This window comes from Procambarus clarkii, chromosome 1 (genome assembly GCF_040958095.1).
Source record: "Procambarus clarkii isolate CNS0578487 chromosome 1, FALCON_Pclarkii_2.0, whole genome shotgun sequence".
Lineage (NCBI taxonomy): Eukaryota > Metazoa > Arthropoda > Malacostraca > Decapoda > Cambaridae > Procambarus > Procambarus clarkii.
Window position 1 is genome coordinate 54513146 of NC_091150.1, and position 20823 is coordinate 54533968.

Below are 20823 nucleotides of genomic sequence, written 5' to 3' on the forward strand. Positions count from 1 at the left end.
CTTTCGCGATTTCGCTCATGAAAACCACCTTTATCATTCGGTCTCTGTCCTTGTTGTACTTTCCATGCCTGAAAACCTTTTCAACATTTCGCTCGCTCCCTCCATCCTTACCTCTTTAAGGATCTCTTTAATCATGTTTTTGTCCTTGTCTCTCCGCTCCTTTGGTCTGGTCCCTGTTTGTTCTTTAATGCCTGCTACTACTACTGCTCTATTTCTCTCTATCAGCCGGCTAGTACATCTAGCTGCTTCCTGAGAGGAAGCCACTTCCATGGCAACTTCCTTAACCGCAGACCTAGCTTCAGGGCTGTGTGTGTGTGTCTGTGTGTGTGTGTGTGTGTGTCTGTGTGTGTGTGTGTGTGTGTGTGTGTGTGTGTGTGTGTGTGTGTGTGTGTGTGTGTGTGTGTGTGTGTGTGTGTCTGTGTGTGTGTGTGTGTGTGTGTGTGTGTGTGTGTGTGTGTGTGTGTGTGTCTGTGTCTGTGTCTGTGTGTGTCTGTGTGTGTGTGTGTGTGTGTGTGTGTGTGTGTGTGTGTGTGTGTGTGTGTGTGTGTGTGTGTGTGTGTGTGTGTGTCTGTGTGTGTGTGTCTGTGTGTGTGTCTGTGTGTGTGTGTGTGTGTGTGTGTGTGTGTGTGTGTGTGTGTGTGTGTGTGTGTGTGTGTGTGTGTGTGTGTGTGTGTGTGTGTGTGTGTGTGTGTGTCTGTGTGTGTGTCTGTGTGTGTGTGCGTGTGTGTGTGTGTGTGTGTGTGTGTGTGTGTGTGTGTGTGTGTGTGTGTGTGTGTGTGTGTGTGTGTGTGTGTGTGTGTGTGTGTGTGTGTGTCTGTGTCTGTGTCTGTGTGTGTGTGTGTGTGTGTGTGTGTGTGTGTGTGTGTGTGTGTGTGTGTGTGTGTGTGTGTGTGTGTGTGTGTGTGTGTCTCTCTCTCTCTCTCTCTCTCTCAATAATTTACTATCAATATCTGAAAAATAGAATCCCTGTTTTTCTGTCTGTCCGAAGTAGGAGGCCACTCACTTGGTGCTAGCCTCACCCACTTCTTCCAGAGTAACACATGAGGGGTATGGGAATGTCATAGGCCGGTCTGGGTCGGCTTCAGTGTCACTCTTCATGAAATATGGACGTCTATAACCACCCCTCTCCCTGCTATTGATATGAAACCTGACATCGTGGATATGTTATCGACAGTTTCTTGGCATTTTCTTACATGCTTCATAATGCTCAATTTACTGAGAAAGAGAGAGAGAGAGAGAGAGAGAGAGAGAGAGAGAGAGAGAGAGAGAGAGAGAGAAGGTGCGTGGGAGAAAGTTGGAGACGGGAGGGAGGAGTGGGGAGAGGACGAAATAAGGGAAAATATATAAAGGCAGGGGAGAGAGGGGAGGGGTAAGGGGAGAGAAACCCAGACACAGTTGGGGACCCCAGCTATATTTAAAAGAGAGAATGTCTATCCATGGTTGGATTACGGGGCTATTCATGCCCGTGCCACCTGGTGGGTGGCTTAATCTTCATCAATCAATCTATCATTGTTGGAACTCTCCTCCGCAGCCCTCACCACCACCACCCATGCCCGCAGTTACCACCAACAACACCCTGCCACTGGTACTTCTACACCTCGCCGACATGCTGCCGGGCAACGACGTCAACCTACACATTCGCACCATCAACCGACGGTGAGGGGGTACCAGGTGACCTCCCAGCTGCTGCCGGCCCGGCGTCCACCGTCCACAATTAAGACGCCCCACAACCAGTCCGGTAACAGGGACATCACCCACCCTGGCTGCCCCTGCCAACGAAGACATCACATCCGAAGACGACGACGGACCACCTGAACCTTCCACAACCGACACCAGGAGACTCTCCAGAACCACCACCGACGTCGACAAGAATAGCCTTGCGACCGACGACGAGGAAGATAAAAGTCCCTGCTATGTTCTTTACATTGCACCCGGCGAGTTCATTAGTAATGCACACGCCAGACGACAACTGGCCCACAAATGTAACAAGACAATCAACACGAGGATAGGCGTCAAATACCCGCACCCCAAGTATGTCGACGCCAACACCATCAACTCCTACACTGACCTCACCATACTGAAGAAAGAATAACGCAACCCAGAATTTCACCGCAAATTCCCAGACGGACAAATGCAATTCCTTGAACAGGACGACGATCCTGATGGTACCAAACTACTGTGGTTGTTCTGTCGCTTTGTCGCTTTGCACATTAAACTGCAACCTGGCGACCAAGCCTCCTGCGGGCCATGAGCTGCGAGTGACTAGGGGCCAGATTCACGAAGCAATTACGAAAGTACTAACGAACGTATTCATTTTCCTCAATCTTTGACGCCTTTGGCGCCATCTATTAAACAGTTTACAAGCACGAAAAGTTCCCAGTCAACTGTTGTTATTGTTATAAACGACCTCCTGATGCTTCGGAACTCACTAACTGTTTAATAATTGTAATAAAAGTCGCCAAAGATTGAGAAAAGATGTACAGGTTCGTAAGTGCGTGCGTAATTGCTTCGTGAATCTGGCCTCAGGAAGACTCCCATCCATCCACAGATCTCCAGTATCAGCTACTGGTACTGGTAATGGTTTTAAAAAGCCTCCACTTACAGGCTATTCATGCCAGTGCCAACTTACACACACACACACACACACACACACACACACACACACACACACACACACACACACACACACACATTATATATATATATATATATATATATATATATATATATATATATATATATATATATATATATATATATATATATATATATATATATATAATGTTGTACCTAGTAGCCAGAACGCAGTACTCGGCCTACTATGCAAGGTCCGATTTGCCTAATAAGCCAAGTTTTCCTGAATTTATATATTTTTCTATTTTTTTCTTATGAAATGATAAAGCTATCCATTTCATTATGTATGAGTTCATATTGTTTAATTTGAGATAAAACTAACGTCGAGATATAACCGAACCTAACATAACCTATCTTAGCCTAACCTAAACTAACATAACTAAGTCAATAATTGATGTTCCTAGTATAATGCAAAAATAATAATTCAAATAAACCAATTGGAAACAATTTATTGAAAATTAAGAAAACCACTCGGCCTACTAGGCAAATCGGGCCCTGCATAGTAGGCCGAGAAGTGCGTTCTGGCTACTAGGTACGACATATATATATATATATATATATATATATATATATATATATATATATATATATATATATATATATATATATATATATATATATATATATATATATATAATACAAAAGTATGTTGGAATATGTATATGTATTTATACAGTTGATTTCATCTAAATATAAATTAAAATATAAAATACGTAGTCGGCAAATTTATGCATTGTTACGATAAGAGAAGCAATAAAAACAAAATTAATTCAGCACTCCCCCCCCCCCGCCCCCCGGCTCCAGTATTCACGTGTTCCCCATCATTATAAATTAGCCAGGTGACCTCAGCATTTGATGCTTCCCAGGCAAACATTCACCCGTGCTTCAGTAGGTGGGGGTAGTGTACCGTGCTTCAGTAGGTGGGGGTAGTGTACCGTGCTTCAGTAGGTGGGGGTAGTGTACCGTGCTTCAGTAGGTGGGGGTAGTGTACCGTGTTTCAGTAGGTGGGGTAGTGTACCGTACTTCAGTAGGTGGGGGTAGTGTACCGTGCTTCAGTAGGTAGGGTAGTGTACCGTGCTTCAGTAGGTGGGGTAGTGTTCCGTGCTTCAGTAGGTGGGGTAGTGTTCCGTGCTTCAGTAGGTGGGGTAGTGAGTAGTAGGGATGACACGCCAGCGGCTCCTTTTTTTTTTCAGGCCGGAGGACCCCTGTGAGGATGACACGCCAGCGGCTCCTTTTTTTTCAGGCCGGAGGACCCCTGTGAGGATGACACGCCAGCGGCTCCTTTTTTTTTTCAGGCCGGAGGACCCCTGTGGACTGTAAGCGCCACAGGCAATTTTTTTTTTTTTCTGGAAATTCGTGTGTAGCGCTTTAGGGTTTTCAGGTGAATTTGGGGAGTCACAGATTTGGAATTAGGGAATTCTTATAATGAAAAATAATGTCATATGAGTTTGTTAAAGTTCTTATGAGAAAAATAATTTCCAAGACATAGAAGTTTGTTAAGGCCTTATGGGACAAATTCAAGTAATGTATGTAGCTCTTTAGGGCTTCCAGGAGAACTCTACGGACATGTTTTACATGTTTTCAACTTACAAAATCCGTCTGTGTAAGCCATAGTTTTCATGTAAATTTAGAAATTCGTGTTTGTGAGCCAGGGTTTTCAGGGTTTCGTACATCACACCCCCCTCCCTCCCCCCTTACCTCGCAATCTCTCGCGTCACCTTTATTTACTTTACGCCCGGCCAGCCAGTCGGCTCGTATCTTATCTTATCTTCTCCATAATATCTGGACCGTCCCTCCTCTCTCTCTCTCTCTCTCCTTTCATTCAGTTCAGTTCAACTATTTTCCAACATCGTATGTTTGCTCCTTTTCATTAAGCAAGTCAGTTTTACACAAATAAATCATGTTAGTAAGCATGTTCTAGCTCACGTTCCCCCACCTTAGTCCCCTGTCGTATAATGAATACTATCATTCCAATCCCTCTAAAATTTAAAAATAATCATATTTCAAATGTAGTTCAATACAGTAATTTAGTTACCAAGCTCCAGCGCTTGTCCTCCGCCTTAGCTCTCTCTCGTATCTTCGTTAGTAACAGTCCAATTTCCCTGAAATTTTTACCCTCTGTATTTCAGGCTCCGTAAATAAGATCAAAAAGTTATCGAGCTCCAGCGCTTGTCCCCCACCTTAGTTCGTTTATACAAGATCGTTAGTAACAGTCCAATTTCCCTGAAATTTTTACCCTCTGTATTTCAGACACCGTAAATAAAATCAAGTCAGTTATCGAGCTCCAGCTCTCGTCCCCACCTTAGTTCTCCTTCGTATCTTTGTAAATAACCCATCAATTTCCCTGAAATTTTTACCCTCTGTATTTCAGACATAGTAAATATGAAGTAAACAATTATAAAACTCTAGCTCTTGTCCTCTGTCCAAGTTCACTCCGGTAAATTCAGTACTCTCAGTCCAAATCCCCCTGAGATTTAAACACCCAACTACATTTTCAGACATAGTAAATAAAACCCGGTTCAGTTATCAAGTTTCAACTCTTGTGCCCCAGCTTAGTTCATTTTGTACAAGTTCTTTATTTCCAACTAAATCATCCTAAGATTTAAGATCACCTTATTTTCTAACGTAGTAAAATTAATCAGGGCATTAACCAAGCTCCATTCCCTCAGCCTTAGATCATCAGACATAAATATTTTCGATCAAGTCCGTCTCCAGCTTAACTCTTACCCTTTCCCTCCCTTACCTTCTCATCCCCAACGTACCCAAACCTTCAATAATCGTACTGTATTTGCATATTTTCTCTATATTCAGCTGTGTTCTTCGTATTCTCATCCGTGTTCACTCCATGTTCTTCAAATGTTCACAGTCCCATTCAGTTCATATTTTCACAAGTATCTCCATTTTTTCTGTAATCTTTCTCTTAGTCTCATTATGTTCTCTACAAATTCTAGTCATATTTTCTATGTTTTCATATGTTCTCTGTATAACTTTTATACTCAATATTCATGCTAACTTCCATATTTTGTGTTCTTTGTCAATATTCATGTTCCTCTACAAGTTCATGTTCCTCACAAGATCACTTCGTTTTTCACCTTCACTTACATGTTTTCTACATTCTTTTGTCATATTCTCCATGTTCTTCACAAGTCCATTGTTCATTCTTTGTAATCCCTATTCTCCTTATCATGTTTTCATGTTCTCTGTAAGTTCATATTCCCAGCATGTTCACTGTATTCATCAACTTTTCTTACATGTGTTCTTTGCCATGTTCCCCATATGTTCTCTGGGTTTTTCCCCTTACATGTTATTTAACGTTCCTTAACTAAAAAAATCTTTCGCCAATCAACTAAAAACATAGTCACTTTCGTCATTTCTCAACTAAACCTATTATCCAGTCAACTAAAAATAGTCAGAAATAGCCTCGTTCAACACTGTTCTTAACTAAAACAACCTTTCTCTTAGCTGAAAATTGTCAAAGGAAACTTCTTTCAGCACTTTCTTAACAGCCGCTATGTTTCATCAGGAAAAAATTGTCAAAGGAAACTTTCCAAAACTGTTCGTAACTAGCTTTTATCCATCGTCAATCAACTAAATAATAACTTTCATCATTTCTTAACTAAACTTATTCCCCAGTCATCAGAAAATAGCCGTGTTCTTCATGTTTCATTGTCATTTCATAACTAAAATTATCCATCAATCAACAGAAAAAGTCATATTCATCATTTCGTAACAGCCATTATGTTTTCGTCAAGAAAGAAAATATAGTCAAACATATCTATCATCGTCGTTCTTAACTGACATTTATACTTTGTGGAGCACTAAAAAATAGTCAAATGTAACTTTTTCAACACTTTCGTAACTAAAATTATATGTCGCTAAGTAAGAAAAATTGTCAAAGGAATCTTTCCAGCACTGTTCTTAACTAAACTTATTCCCCAGTCATCAGAAAATAACCGTGTTCTTCATGTTTCATTGTCATTTCATAACTAAAATTATCCATCAATCAACAGAAAAAGCCATGTTCATCATGTTTTGTCTTTTTGCTTAACTAAAATTATGTTTTGTCAAGTAAGAAAAAATAACCAAAGATATCTTTCATCGCTGTTCTTAACTGACATTATACTTTGGGGATCACAAAAAATAGTCTCCCTCGTCATGTTTTGTCTTTTTCCTTAACTAAAGTATTCATCAGTCAACTAAAAAAATAGTTGCTTCATCATGTTTCCTTGTCATTTCTTAACTGAAATATCACTTCTCTCATTTAAAATAGTCATGTGTAGCCTCTTTCCAACACTGTTCTTAACTAAAGTAACCTTTCACTTCGCTAAAATAGTCATATTCGTCATTGTTCCTAACTAAAATTATATGTCGTTAAGTAAGAAATATAGTCAAAGACTCTCTTCGAGACATCAAGGACTTACTCAAAGACATCAAAGTTGCACTCAAAGACATCCTTTGAGACATCAAAGACATCCTTTAAGACTTCAATGGGACTCTTCGAGATATCAAAAGACACTCTCAAACACTCAAAAATTTACTTGCATCCTCAAAGTTATTCTCAGAGGCATAAAAGTCATTCTCAGAGCTATCAAATTATTCTCGATGTCATCAAAAAGTATTTTCTCGTTCATCAAAGTTAATCTCAGAGTTAACAAAGGTAATCTCTAACTCACTCTCGTACATCAAAGTTGTTTCAAAGACATCAAAGTTAATCTCAGAGTTATCCAAAGATATTCTCATGTCCACAAAAGTTATTCTGAGTTATAAGTCTATCAAAGTTAATCTCAAACATCTCCGTTCATAAAAGTTATTCTCTAAGAGCTATCAAAAGTTATTCTCAGTCATCAAAGTTATTCCAAGAGACGTCAAAGTTAATCCAAGACATCATCTTTCATCAAAGATATTCTCTCTAAGCCATCAATGTTCTTCTCTAAGACATAAAAGTTATTCTCTATGTCATCAAAAAGTTATTCTCTGAGCTAACAAAATACTACTCATGTTCTCAAAGACATTCTCCAATTCATCAAAGTTGTTTCAAAGACATCAAAGTTAATCTCAGAGTTATCAAAAGTTATTCTCAGTCATGATATGTTATTCTCTAACTCACTTCCATTCATCAAAGACATTCTCTAAGCCCTCAAAGTTATTCTCTAAGACAACAAAGTCATTCCCAGAGTCATCAAAAAGTTATTCTTCGAAACATAAAATTTGCTCTGTAAGATATCTTCGTTCATCAAACTTATTCTCAGAGATATCTAAAGTTATTCTCAGAACAATCAAAAGTTATTCTAAGACAACAAAGTTATTCTCAGAGCTACCCAAAGCTATTCTCAGAGTCACCTTCGTTCGTCAGAGAAACTTTCAAAACATCTTTGTTCATCAAACTTGTTTTCAAAGTCATCAAAAGTTAATCTAAGACATCTTCTTTCATCAAAGTTATTTTCAGAGACATCTAAAGTTATTCTCAGAGCTATCAAACTTGTTCTCAGAGTCATCAAATGTTATTCTCGAAGTCATCAAAGATATTTTCAGAGACATCTAAAGTTAATTTCTATGTTATAAAAGTTATTCTCAGAGACATCTAAAGTTAATCTTGCTCATCAAAGTTGTTCTCTAAGACATAAAAGTTATTCTCAGAGTCATCAAAGTGATCTCTAATTCACCTTCGTTCACCCAAAGTTGTTCTCTAAGACACCTTCGTTCATCAAAGAAACTCTCCTTCTTCCATCATGTTATTCTTTAAGACATCTTCAGTCATAAAATTTCTCTCCAAAATATAACTAGTTCAGCTTTTCATACCAAACCTGCATTTCTGTTAAAACATATTTTCTTAGTTGCTTTACCCTAAAACTGTTCTCTGAACTACACTGTTCAAACCTACGTAACCTATCCTCTCCACCCAATGTTACTTAGTTAACGTAACGTTCCTAAACCTAACTTTACCTATCCTAACATAACTTACCTTACCTTACCTATCTTACCTAACTTTACCTATCTTACCTAACTTAACCTGCGTAACCTAACTTTACCTATGTTACCTTACCTTACCTATCTTACCTAACTTTACCTATGTTACCTTACCTTACCTTACCTATCTTACCTAACTTAACCTGCATAACCTAACTTTACCTATGTTACCTTACCTTACCTATCTTACCTAACTTTACCTATGTTACCTTACCTTACCTTACCTATCTTACCTAACTTAACCTGCATAACCTAACTTTACCTATGTTACCTTACCTTACCTATCTTACCTAACCTAACCTAACTTTACCTATGTTACCTTACCTTACCTTACCTTACCTATCTTACCTAACCTAACCTAACTTTACCTATGTTACCTAACTTAACCTTCATAACCTAACTTTACCTATCCTAACATAACTTACCTTACCTTCCCTATCTTACCTAACTTTACCTATCCTAACATAACTTACCTTACCTACCTTACCTAACTTAACCTGCTTAACCTAATTTACCTTACTTTACCTAACTTATATAACTTATCTTACCTATCCTAACGTAACCTAACTTGCTGTACCTAACTTAATCTTACATTCCCAAACTGATGTATCCTAACTTATCTAGTCAAACCAGACATGATCTAACTTACATAAGTATTCCTTCTTGTCTTTTGTGTTTCGTCAATCATTGTCTCATATTCATTTACTCATTTCATTAGTTAATTTCTCAAATGGCCACTTATGCATTTCAAGTGCTATTTGTTAGAGATTGGATATTTAAGCATTTCAAAGAATTTTTGTTATATATGGGCATTTACTCATTTCAAGGGATAATTTCTCAAATGGACGTTTTTGCATTTCAAGTGTTATTTGTTTAAGATTTGGTGTTTAACCATTTCAAAGGTTTTTGTTATATATGGGAACTTACTCATTTCAAGGGATAATTTCTCAAATGGACGTTTTTGCATTTCAAGTGTTATTTGTTTAAGATTTGGTGTTTAACCATTTCAAAGGTTTTTGTTATATATGGGAACTTACTCGTTTCAAGGGCCAATTTCTCAAATGGTCATTTTTGCAGATCAAGGGTTATTTGTTAAAGTTCATCAAGTTGCTCATAAGTTGTATTTATTATGTTTGTTATCATTTATTCTTATTCCCCAACCCCTTAACCTAACCTCTTGTAATCGTAGTGTATTTGATAGGTTCTATCTTATGTTCTTATTCCCCAACCCTTTAACCTAACCTTTCAGATGTAGTTTTGTTTCTCCTTTTGTATATTTTTACCCAAACCTTCTTTCCTTCTTTTACTTTGATTCTCCTACTCCTTCTAACCCTCCTTTTCTATCTCCCTTATTCTCTCTCTTCCTCCCCCTCTCACTCATTTGCTCAAATGCTCTCTTCTCTCTCAAATTCAAGTCTTAATGCTCCCATTCTCACACCCTCACTCTCATTCACTTAGTTTTTCTTTTTCTCAAATTCAAGTCTTAGTGCTCCCATGCCCACACTCTCTCACATTCTCTCTTCTTTGGTCCCATTTTCTTCCGCCCCCTCTCTCTTACTCCTTGCTCTTCTTTCATGCTCTCACTCCCTTGAGCTCTTGTTTCTCAATTTGAAGTCTTAGTAGATCTGATTCTTTACTATTGTAATTTTTATTATTACTAAGATAAAGAATGAACTTATATGTGAAAACAAAGTAAAAGAAGGAAAGAAGGTTTGGGTAAAAATATACAAAAGGAGAAACAAAACTACATCTGAAAGGTTAGGTTAAAGGGTTGGGGAATAAGAACATAAGATAGAACCTATCAAATACACTACGATTACAAGAGGTTAGGTTAAGGGGTTGGGGAATAAGAATAAATGATAACAAACATAATAAATACAACTTATGAGCAACTTGATGAACTTTAACAAATAACCCTTGATCTGCAAAAATGACCATTTGAGAAATTGGCCCTTGAAACGAGTAAGTTCCCATATATAACAAAAACCTTTGAAATGGTTAAACACCAAATCTTAAACAAATAACACTTGAAATGCAAAAACGTCCATTTGAGAAATTATCCCTTGAAATGAGTAAGTTCCCATATATAACAAAAACCTTTGAAATGGTTAAACACCAAATCTTAAACAAATAACACTTGAAATGCAAAAACGTCCATTTGAGAAATTATCCCTTGAAATGAGTAAATGCCCATATATAACAAAAATTCTTTGAAATGCTTAAATATCCAATCTCTAACAAATAGCACTTGAAATGCATAAGTGGCCATTTGAGAAATTAACTAATGAAATGAGTAAATGAATATGAGACAATGATTGACGAAACACAAAAGACAAGAAGGAATACTTATGTAAGTTAGATCATGTCTGGTTTGACTAGATAAGTTAGGATACATCAGTTTGGGAATGTAAGATTAAGTTAGGTACAGCAAGTTAGGTTACGTTAGGATAGGTAAGATAAGTTATATAAGTTAGGTAAAGTAAGGTAAATTAGGTTAAGCAGGTTAAGTTAGGTAAGGTAGGTAAGGTAAGTTATGTTAGGATAGGTAAAGTTAGGTAAGATAGGGAAGGTAAGGTAAGTTATGTTAGGATAGGTAAAGTTAGGTTATGAAGGTTAAGTTAGGTAACATAGGTAAAGTTAGGTTAGGTTAGGTAAGATAGGTAAGGTAAGGTAAGGTAAGGTAACATAGGTAAAGTTAGGTTAGGTTAGGTAAGATAGGTAAGGTAAGGTAACATAGGTAAAGTTAGGTTATGCAGGTTAAGTTAGGTAAGATAGGTAAGGTAAGGTAAGGTAACATAGGTAAAGTTAGGTAAGATAGGTAAGGTAAGGTAACATAGGTAAAGTTAGGTTATGCAGGTTAAGTTAGGTAAGATAGGTAAGGTAAGGTAAGGTAACATAGGTAAAGTTAGGTAAGATAGGTAAGGTAAGGTAACATAGGTAAAGTTAGGTTACGCAGGTTAAGTTAGGTAAGATAGGTAAAGTTAGGTAAGATAGGTAAGGTAAGGTAAGTTATGTTAGGATAGGTAAAGTTAGGTTTAGGAACGTTACGTTAACTAAGTAACATTGGGTGGAGAGGATAGGTTACGTAGGTTTGAACAGTGTAGTTCAGAGAACAGTTTTAGGGTAAAGCAACTAAGAAAATATGTTTTAACAGAAATGCAGGTTTGGTATGAAAAGCTGAACTAGTTATATTTTGGAGAGAAATTTTATGACTGAAGATGTCTTAAAGAATAACATGATGGAAGAAGGAGAGTTTCTTTGATGAACGAAGGTGTCTTAGAGAACAACTTTGGGTGAACGAAGGTGAATTAGAGATCACTTTGATGACTCTGAGAATAACTTTTATGTCTTAGAGAACAACTTTGATGAGCAAGATTAACTTTAGATGTCTCTGAGAATAACTTTTATAACATAGAAATTAACTTTAGATGTCTCTGAAAATATCTTTGATGACTTCGAGAATAACATTTGATGACTCTGAGAACAAGTTTGATAGCTCTGAGAATAACTTTAGATGTCTCTGAAAATAACTTTGATGAAAGAAGATGTCTTAGATTAACTTTTGATGACTTTGAAAACAAGTTTGATGAACAAAGATGTTTTGAAAGTTTCTCTGACGAACGAAGGTGACTCTGAGAATAGCTTTGGGTAGCTCTGAGAATAACTTTGTTGTCTTAGAATAACTTTTGATTGTTCTGAGAATAACTTTAGATATCTCTGAGAATAAGTTTGATGAACGAAGATATCTTACAGAGCAAATTTTATGTTTCGAAGAATAACTTTTTGATGACTCTGGGAATGACTTTGTTGTCTTAGAGAATAACTTTGAGGGCTTAGAGAATGTCTTTGATGAATGGAAGTGAGTTAGAGAATAACATATCATGACTGAGAATAACTTTTGATAACTCTGAGATTAACTTTGATGTCTTTGAAACAACTTTGATGAATTGGAGAATGTCTTTGAGAACATGAGTAGTATTTTGTTAGCTCAGAGAATAACTTTTTGATGACATAGAGAATAACTTTTATGTCTTAGAGAAGAACATTGATGGCTTAGAGAGAATATCTTTGATGAAAGATGATGTCTTGGATTAACTTTGACGTCTCTTGGAATAACTTTGATGACTGAGAATAACTTTTGATAGCTCTTAGAGAATAACTTTTATGAACGGAGATGTTTGAGATTAACTTTGATAGACTTATAACTCAGAATAACTTTTGTGGACATGAGAATATCTTTGGATAACTCTGAGATTAACTTTGATGTCTTTGAAACAACTTTGATGTACGAGAGTGAGTTAGAGATTACCTTTGTTAACTCTGAGATTAACTTTGATGAACGAGAAAATACTTTTTGATGACATCGAGAATAATTTGATAGCTCTGAGAATGACTTTTATGCCTCTGAGAATAACTTTGAGGATGCAAGTAAATTTTTGAGTGTTTGAGAGTGTCTTTTGATATCTCGAAGAGTCCCATTGAAGTCTTAAAGGATGTCTTTGATGTCTCAAAGGATGTCTTTGAGTGCAACTTTGATGTCTTTGAGTAAGTCCTTGATGTCTCGAAGAGAGTCTTTGACTATATTTCTTACTTAACGACATATAATTTTAGTTAGGAACAATGACGAATATGACTATTTTAGCGAAGTGAAAGGTTACTTTAGTTAAGAACAGTGTTGGAAAGAGGCTACACATGACTATTTTAAATGAGAGAAGTGATATTTCAGTTAAGAAATGACAAGGAAACATGATGAAGCAACTATTTTTTTAGTTGACTGATGAATACTTTAGTTAAGGAAAAAGACAAAACATGACGAGGGAGACTATTTTTTGTGATCCCCAAAGTATAATGTCAGTTAAGAACAGCGATGAAAGATATCTTTGGTTATTTTTTCTTACTTGACAAAACATAATTTTAGTTAAGCAAAAAGACAAAACATGATGAACATGGCTTTTTCTGTTGATTGATGGATAATTTTAGTTATGAAATGACAATGAAACATGAAGAACACGGTTATTTTCTGATGACTGGGGAATAAGTTTAGTTAAGAACAGTGCTGGAAAGATTCCTTTGACAATTTTTCTTACTTAGCGACATATAATTTTAGTTACGAAAGTGTTGAAAAAGTTACATTTGACTATTTTTTAGTGCTCCACAAAGTATAAATGTCAGTTAAGAACGACGATGATAGATATGTTTGACTATATTTTCTTTCTTGACGAAAACATAATGGCTGTTACGAAATGATGAATATGACTTTTTCTGTTGATTGATGGATAATTTTAGTTATGAAATGACAATGAAACATGAAGAACACGGCTATTTTCTGATGACTGGGGAATAAGTTTAGTTAAGAAATGATGAAAGTTATTATTTAGTTGATTGACGATGGATAAAAGCTAGTTACGAACAGTTTTGGAAAGTTTCCTTTGACAATTTTTTCCTGATGAAACATAGCGGCTGTTAAGAAAGTGCTGAAAGAAGTTTCCTTTGACAATTTTCAGCTAAGAGAAAGGTTGTTTTAGTTAAGAACAGTGTTGAACGAGGCTATTTCTGACTATTTTTAGTTGACTGGATAATAGGTTTAGTTGAGAAATGACGAAAGTGACTATGTTTTTAGTTGATTGGCGAAAGATTTTTTTAGTTAAGGAACGTTAAATAACATGTAAGGGGAAAAACCCAGAGAACATATGGGGAACATGGCAAAGAACACATGTAAGAAAAGTTGATGAATACAGTGAACATGCTGGGAATATGAGCTTACAGAGAACATGAAAACATGATAAGGAGAATAGGGATTACAAAGAATGAACAATGGACTTGTGAAGAACATGGAGAATATGACAAAAGAATGTAGAAAACATGTAAGTGAAGGTGAAAAACGAAGTGATCTTGTGAGGAACATGAACTTGTAGAGGAACATGAATATTGACAAAGAACACAAAATATGGAAGTTAGCATGAATATTGAGTATAAAAGTTATACAGAGAACATATGAAAACATAGAAAATATGACTAGAATTTGTAGAGAACATAATGAGACTAAGAGAAAGATTACAGAAAAAATGGAGATACTTGTGAAAATATGAACTGAATGGGACTGTGAACATTTGAAGAACATGGAGTGAACACGGATGAGAATACGAAGAACACAGCTGAATATAGAGAAAATATGCAAATACAGTACGATTATTGAAGGTTTGGGTACGTTGGGGATGAGAAGGTAAGGGAGGGAAAGGGTAAGAGTTAAGCTGGAGACGGACTTGATCGAAAATATTTATGTCTGATGATCTAAGGCTGAGGGAATGGAGCTTGGTTAATGCCCTGATTAATTTTACTACGTTAGAAAATAAGGTGATCTTAAATCTTAGGATGATTTAGTTGGAAATAAAGAACTTGTACAAAATGAACTAAGCTGGGGCACAAGAGTTGAAACTTGATAACTGAACTGGGTTTTATTTACTATGTCTGAAAATGTAGTTGGGTGTTTAAATCTCAGGGGGATTTGGACTGAGAGTACTGAATTTACCGGAGTGAACTTGGACAGAGGACAAGAGCTAGAGTTTTATAATTGTTTACTTCATATTTACTATGTCTGAAATACAGAGGGTAAAAATTTCAGGGAAATTGATGGGTTATTTACAAAGATACGAAGGAGAACTAAGGTGGGGACGAGAGCTGGAGCTCGATAACTGACTTGATTTTATTTACGGTGTCTGAAATACAGAGGGTAAAAATTTCAGGGAAATTGGACTGTTACTAACGATCTTGTATAAACGAACTAAGGTGGGGGACAAGCGCTGGAGCTCGATAACTTTTTGATCTTATTTACGGAGCCTGAAATACAGAGGGTAAAAATTTCAGGGAAATTGGACTGTTACTAACGAAGATACGAGAGAGAGCTAAGGCGGAGGACAAGCGCTGGAGCTTGGTAACTAAATTACTGTATTGAACTACATTTGAAATATGATTATTTTTAAATTTTAGAGGGATTGGAATGATAGTATTCATTATACGACAGGGGACTAAGGTGGGGGAACGTGAGCTAGAACATGCTTACTAACATGATTTATTTGTGTAAAACTGACTTGCTTAATGAAAAGGAGCAAACATACGATGTTGGAAAATAGTTGAACTGAACTGAATGAAAGGAGAGAGAGAGAGAGAGAGGAGGGACGGTCCAGATATTATGGAGAAGATAAGATAAGATACGAGCCGACTGGCTGGCCGGGCGTAAAGTAAATAAAGGTGACGCGAGAGATTGCGAGGTAAGGGGGGAGGGAGGGGGGTGTGATGTACGAAACCCTGAAAACCCTGGCTCACAAACACGAATTTCTAAATTTACATGAAAACTATGGCTTACACAGACGGATTTTGTAAGTTGAAAACATGTAAAACATGTCCGTAGAGTTCTCCTGGAAGCCCTAAAGAGCTACATACATTACTTGAATTTGTCCCATAAGGCCTTAACAAACTTCTATGTCTTGGAAATTATTTTTCTCATAAGAACTTTAACAAACTCATATGACATTATTTTTCATTATAAGAATTCCCTAATTCCAAATCTGTGACTCCCCAAATTCACCTGAAAACCCTAAAGCGCTACACACGAATTTCCAGAAAAAAAAAAAAATTGCCTGTGGCGCTTACAGTCCACAGGGGTCCTCCGGCCTGAAAAAAAAAAGGAGCCGCTGGCGTGTCATCCTCACAGGGGTCCTCCGGCCTGAAAAAAAAGGAGCCGCTGGCGTGTCATCCTCACAGGGGTCCTCCGGCCTGAAAAAAAAAGGAGCCGCTGGCGTGTCATCCTCACAGGGGTCCTCCGGCCTGAAAAAAAAGGAGCCGCTGGCGTGTCATCCTCACAGGGGTCCTCCGGCCTGAAAAAAAAAAGGAGCCGCTGGCGTGTCATCCCTACTACTGTAGTGTACCGTGCTTCAGTAGGTGGGGTAGCGCCCCGTGCTTCAGTAGGTGGGGTAGTGCACCGTGCTTCAGTAGGTGGGGCGAGTGTTCCGTGCTTCAGTAGGTGGTAGTGCCCCTTGCTTCAATAGGTGGGGTAGTGCCCCGTGCTTCAATAGGTGGGGTAGTGCCCCGTGCTTCAATAGGTGGGGTAGTGCCCCGTGCTTCAGTAGGTAGGGTAGTGTACCGTGCTTCAGTAGGTGGGATAGTGTACCGTGCTTCAGTAGGTGGGGTAGGGTACCGTGCTTCAGTAGGTGGGGTAGTGTACCGTGCTTCAGTAGGTGGGGCAGTGTACCGTGCTTCAGTAGGTGGGGTATTGCACCGTGCTTCAGTAGGTGGGGTAGTGTACCGTGCTTCAGTAGGTGTGGTAGTGCACCGTGCTTCAGTAGGTGGGGTAGTGTACCGTGCTTCAGTAGGTAGGGTAGTGCCCCGTGCTTCAGTAGGTGGGGTAGTGTACCGTGCTTCAGTAGGTGGGGTAGTGCCCAATGCTTCAGTAGGTAGGGTAGTGTACCTTGCTTCAATAGGTGGGGTAGTGTACCTTGCTTCAGTAGGTGGAGTAGTGCCTCGTGCTTCAGTAGTTGGGGTAGTGTACCTTGTTTCAATAGGTGGGGTAGTGTACCGTGCTTCAGTAGGTGGGGTAGTGTACCTTGCTTCAATAGGTGGGGTAGTGTACCGTGCTTCAGTAGGTGGGGTAGTGTACCGTGCCTCAGTAGGTGGGGTAGTGTACCGTGTTTCAGTAGGTGGGGTAGTGCACCGTGCTTCAGTAGGTGGGATAGTGTCCCGTGCTTCAGTAGGTGGGGTAGTGTTCCGTGCTTCAGTAGGTGGGGTAGTGTTCCGTGCTTCAGTAGGTGGGGTAGTGTACCGTGTTTCAGTAGGTGGGGTAGTGCCCCGTGCTTCAGTAGGTGGGGTAGTGCACCGTGCTTCAGTAGGTGGGGCTAGTGTACCGTGCTTCAGTAGGTGGGGTAGTGCCCCTTGCTTCAATAGGTGGGGTAGTGCCCCGTGCTTCAATAGGTGGGGTAGTGCCCCGTGTTTCAGTAGGTAGGGTAGTGTACCGTGCTTCAGTAGGTGGGGTAGTGTACCGTGCTTCAGTAGGTGGGATAGTGTACCGTGCTTCAGTAGGTGGGGTAGTGTACCGTGCTTCAGTAGGTGGGGCAGTGTACCATGCTTCAGTAGGTGGGGTATTGTACCGTGCTTTAGTAGGTGGGGTAGTGTACCGTGCCTCAGTAGGTGTGGTAGTGCACCGTGCTTCAGTAGGTGGGGTAGTGTACCGTGCTTCAGTAGGTAGGGTAGTGCCCCGTGCTTCAGTAGGTGGGGTAGTGTACCGTGCGTCAGTAGGTGGGGTAGTGCCCCGTGCTTCAGTAGGTAGGGTAGTGTACCTTGCTTCAATAGGTGGGGTAGTGTACCGTGCTTCAGTAGGTGGGGTAGCGCCCCGTGCTTCAGTAGGTGGGGTAGTGCACCGTGCTTCAGTAGGTGGGGCGAGTGTTCCGTGCTTCAGTAGGTGGTAGTGCCCCTTGCTTCAATAGGTGGGGTAGTGCCCCGTGCTTCAATAGGTGGGGTAGTGCCCCGTGCTTCAGTAGGTAGGGTAGTGTACCGTGCTTCAGTAGGTGGGATAGTGTACCGTGCTTCAGTAGGTGGGGTAGGGTACCGTGCTTCAGTAGGTTGGGTAGTGTACCGTGCTTCAGTAGGTGGGGCAGTGTACCGTGCTTCAGTAGGTGGGGTATTGCACCGTGCTTCAGTAGGTGGGGTAGTGTACCGTGCTTCAGTAGGTGTGGTAGTGCACCGTGCTTCAGTAGGTGGGGTAGTGTACCGTGCTTCAGTAGGTAGGGTAGTGCCCCGTGCTTCAGTAGGTGGGGTAGTGTACCGTGCTTCAGTAGGTGGGGTAGTGCCCAATGCTTCAGTAGGTAGGGTAGTGTACCTTGCTTCAATAGGTGGGGTAGTGTACCTTGCTTCAGTAGGTGGAGTAGTGCCTCGTGCTTCAGTAGTTGGGGTAGTGTACCTTGTTTCAATAGGTGGGGTAGTGTACCGTGCTTCAGTAGGTGGGGTAGTGTACCTTGCTTCAATAGGTGGGGTAGTGTACCGTGCTTCAGTAGGTGGGGTAGTGTACCGTGCCTCAGTAGGTGGGGTAGTGTACCGTGTTTCAGTAGGTGGGGTAGTGCACCGTGCTTCAGTAGGTGGGATAGTGTCCCGTGCTTCAGTAGGTGGGGTAGTGTTCCGTGCTTCAGTAGGTGGGGTAGTGTTCCGTGCTTCAGTAGGTGGGGTAGTGTACCGTGTTTCAGTAGGTGGGGTAGTGCCCCGTGCTTCAGTAGGTGGGGTAGTGCACCGTGCTTCAGTAGGTGGGGCTAGTGTACCGTGCTTCAGTAGGTGGGGTAGTGCCCCTTGCTTCAATAGGTGGGGTAGTGCCCCGTGCTTCAATAGGTGGGGTAGTGCCCCGTGTTTCAGTAGGTAGGGTAGTGTACCGTGCTTCAGTAGGTGGGGTAGTGTACCGTGCTTCAGTAGGTGGGATAGTGTACCGTGCTTCAGTAGGTGGGGTAGTGTACCGTGCTTCAGTAGGTGGGGCAGTGTACCATGCTTCAGTAGGTGGGGTATTGTACCGTGCTTTAGTAGGTGGGGTAGTGTACCGTGCCTCAGTAGGTGTGGTAGTGCACCGTGCTTCAGTAGGTGGGGTAGTGTACCGTGCTTCAGTAGGTAGGGTAGTGCCCCGTGCTTCAGTAGGTGGGGTAGTGTACCGTGCGTCAGTAGGTGGGGTAGTGCCCCGTGCTTCAGTAGGTAGGGTAGTGTACCTTGCTTCAATAGGTGGGGTAGTGTACCGTGCTTCAGTAGGTGGGGTAGTGTACCTTGCTTCAATAGGTGGGGTAGTGTACCGTGCTTCAGTAGGTGGGGTAGTGTACCGTGCTTCAGTAGGTGGGGTAGTGTACCGTGCTTCAGTAGGTGGGGTAGTGCACCGTGCTTCAGTAGGTGGGGTAGTGTCCCGTGCTTCAGTAGGTGGGGTAGTGTAACGTACTTCAGTAGGTGGGGTAGTGTACCGTGCTTCAATAGGTGGGGTAGTGTCCCGTGCTTCAGTAGGTGGGGTAGTGTAACGTGCTTCAGTAGGTGGGGTAGTGTACCGTGCTCCAGTAGGTGGGGTAGTGTACCGTGCTTCAGTAGGTGGGGTAGTGTACCGTGTTTCAGTAGGTGGGGTAGTGTACCGTGTTTCAGTAGGTGGGGTAGTGTCCCGTGCTTCAGTAGGTGGGGTAGTGTACCGTGCTTCAGTAGGTGGGGTAGTGTACCGTGCTTCAGTAGGTGGGGCAGTGTACCGTGCTTCAGTAGGTGGGGTAGTGCCCCGTGCTTCAGTAGGTGGAGTAGTGTACCGTGCTTCAGTAGGTGGGGTAGTGCCCCGTGCTTCAGTAGGTGGGTAGTGCCCCGTGCTTCAGTAGGTGGGTAGTGTACCGTGTTTCAGTAGGTGGGGTAGTGTACAGTGCTTCAGTAGGTGGGGGTAGTGTACCGTGCTTCAGTAGGTAGGGTAGTGTACCGTGCTTCAGTAGGTGGGGGCGTGTTCCGTGCTTCAGTAGGTGGGGTAGTGTTCCGTGCTTCAGTAGGTGGGGTAGTGTACCGTGTTTCAGTAGGTGGGGTAGTGCCCCGTGCTTCAGTAGGTGGGGTAGTGCACCGTGCTTCAGTAGGTGGGGCTAGTGTACCGTGCTTCAGTAGGTGGGGTAGTGCCCCTTGCTTCAATAGGTGGGGTAGTGCCCGTGCTTCAATTGGTGGGGTAGTGCCCCGTGCGTCATGCAGTAGGTAGGGTAGTGTACCGTGCTTCAGTAGGTAGGGTAGTGTACCGTGCTTCAGTAGGTGGGGTATTGTACCGTGCTTCAGTAGGTGGGGTAGTGTACCGTGCTTCAGTAGGTGGGGTAGTGCACCGTGCTTCAGTAGGTGGGGTAGTGCACCGTGCTTCAGTAGGTGGGGTAGTGTACCGTGCTTCAGTAGGTGGGGTAGTGCCCAGTGCTTCAGTAGGTAGGGTAGTGTACCTTGCTTCAATAGGTGGGGTAGTGTACCTTGCTTCAGTAGGTGGAGTAGTGCCTCGTGCTTCAGTAGTTGGGGTAGTGTACCTTGCTTCAATAGGTGGGGTAGTGTATCGTGCTTCAGTAGGTGGGGTAGTGTACCGTGCTTCAGTAGGTGGGGTAGTGTACCGTGCTTCAGTAGGTGGGGTAGTGCACCGTGCTTCAGTAGGTGGGGTAGTGTCCCGTGCTTCAGTAGGTGGGGTAGTGTAACGTGCTTCAGTAGGTGGGGTAGTGTACC

At 41.0% G+C, this 20823-nt stretch overlaps 1 protein-coding gene across 1 annotated transcript in view; it reads left to right on the forward strand.

Annotated features, from left to right (window-relative positions):
- The first annotated feature begins 1606 nt into the window (after positions 1–1606).
- LOC138363464 (plectin-like) overlaps positions 1607–20823 on the forward strand; it is a 37158-nt gene continuing 17941 nt past the window's right edge. Inside the window, exon 1 of the mRNA XM_069322698.1 lies at positions 1607–1656. Within this exon, the coding sequence (XP_069178799.1) occupies positions 1607–1656 (50 nt within the window). The remainder of the gene's footprint in view (positions 1657–20823) is intronic.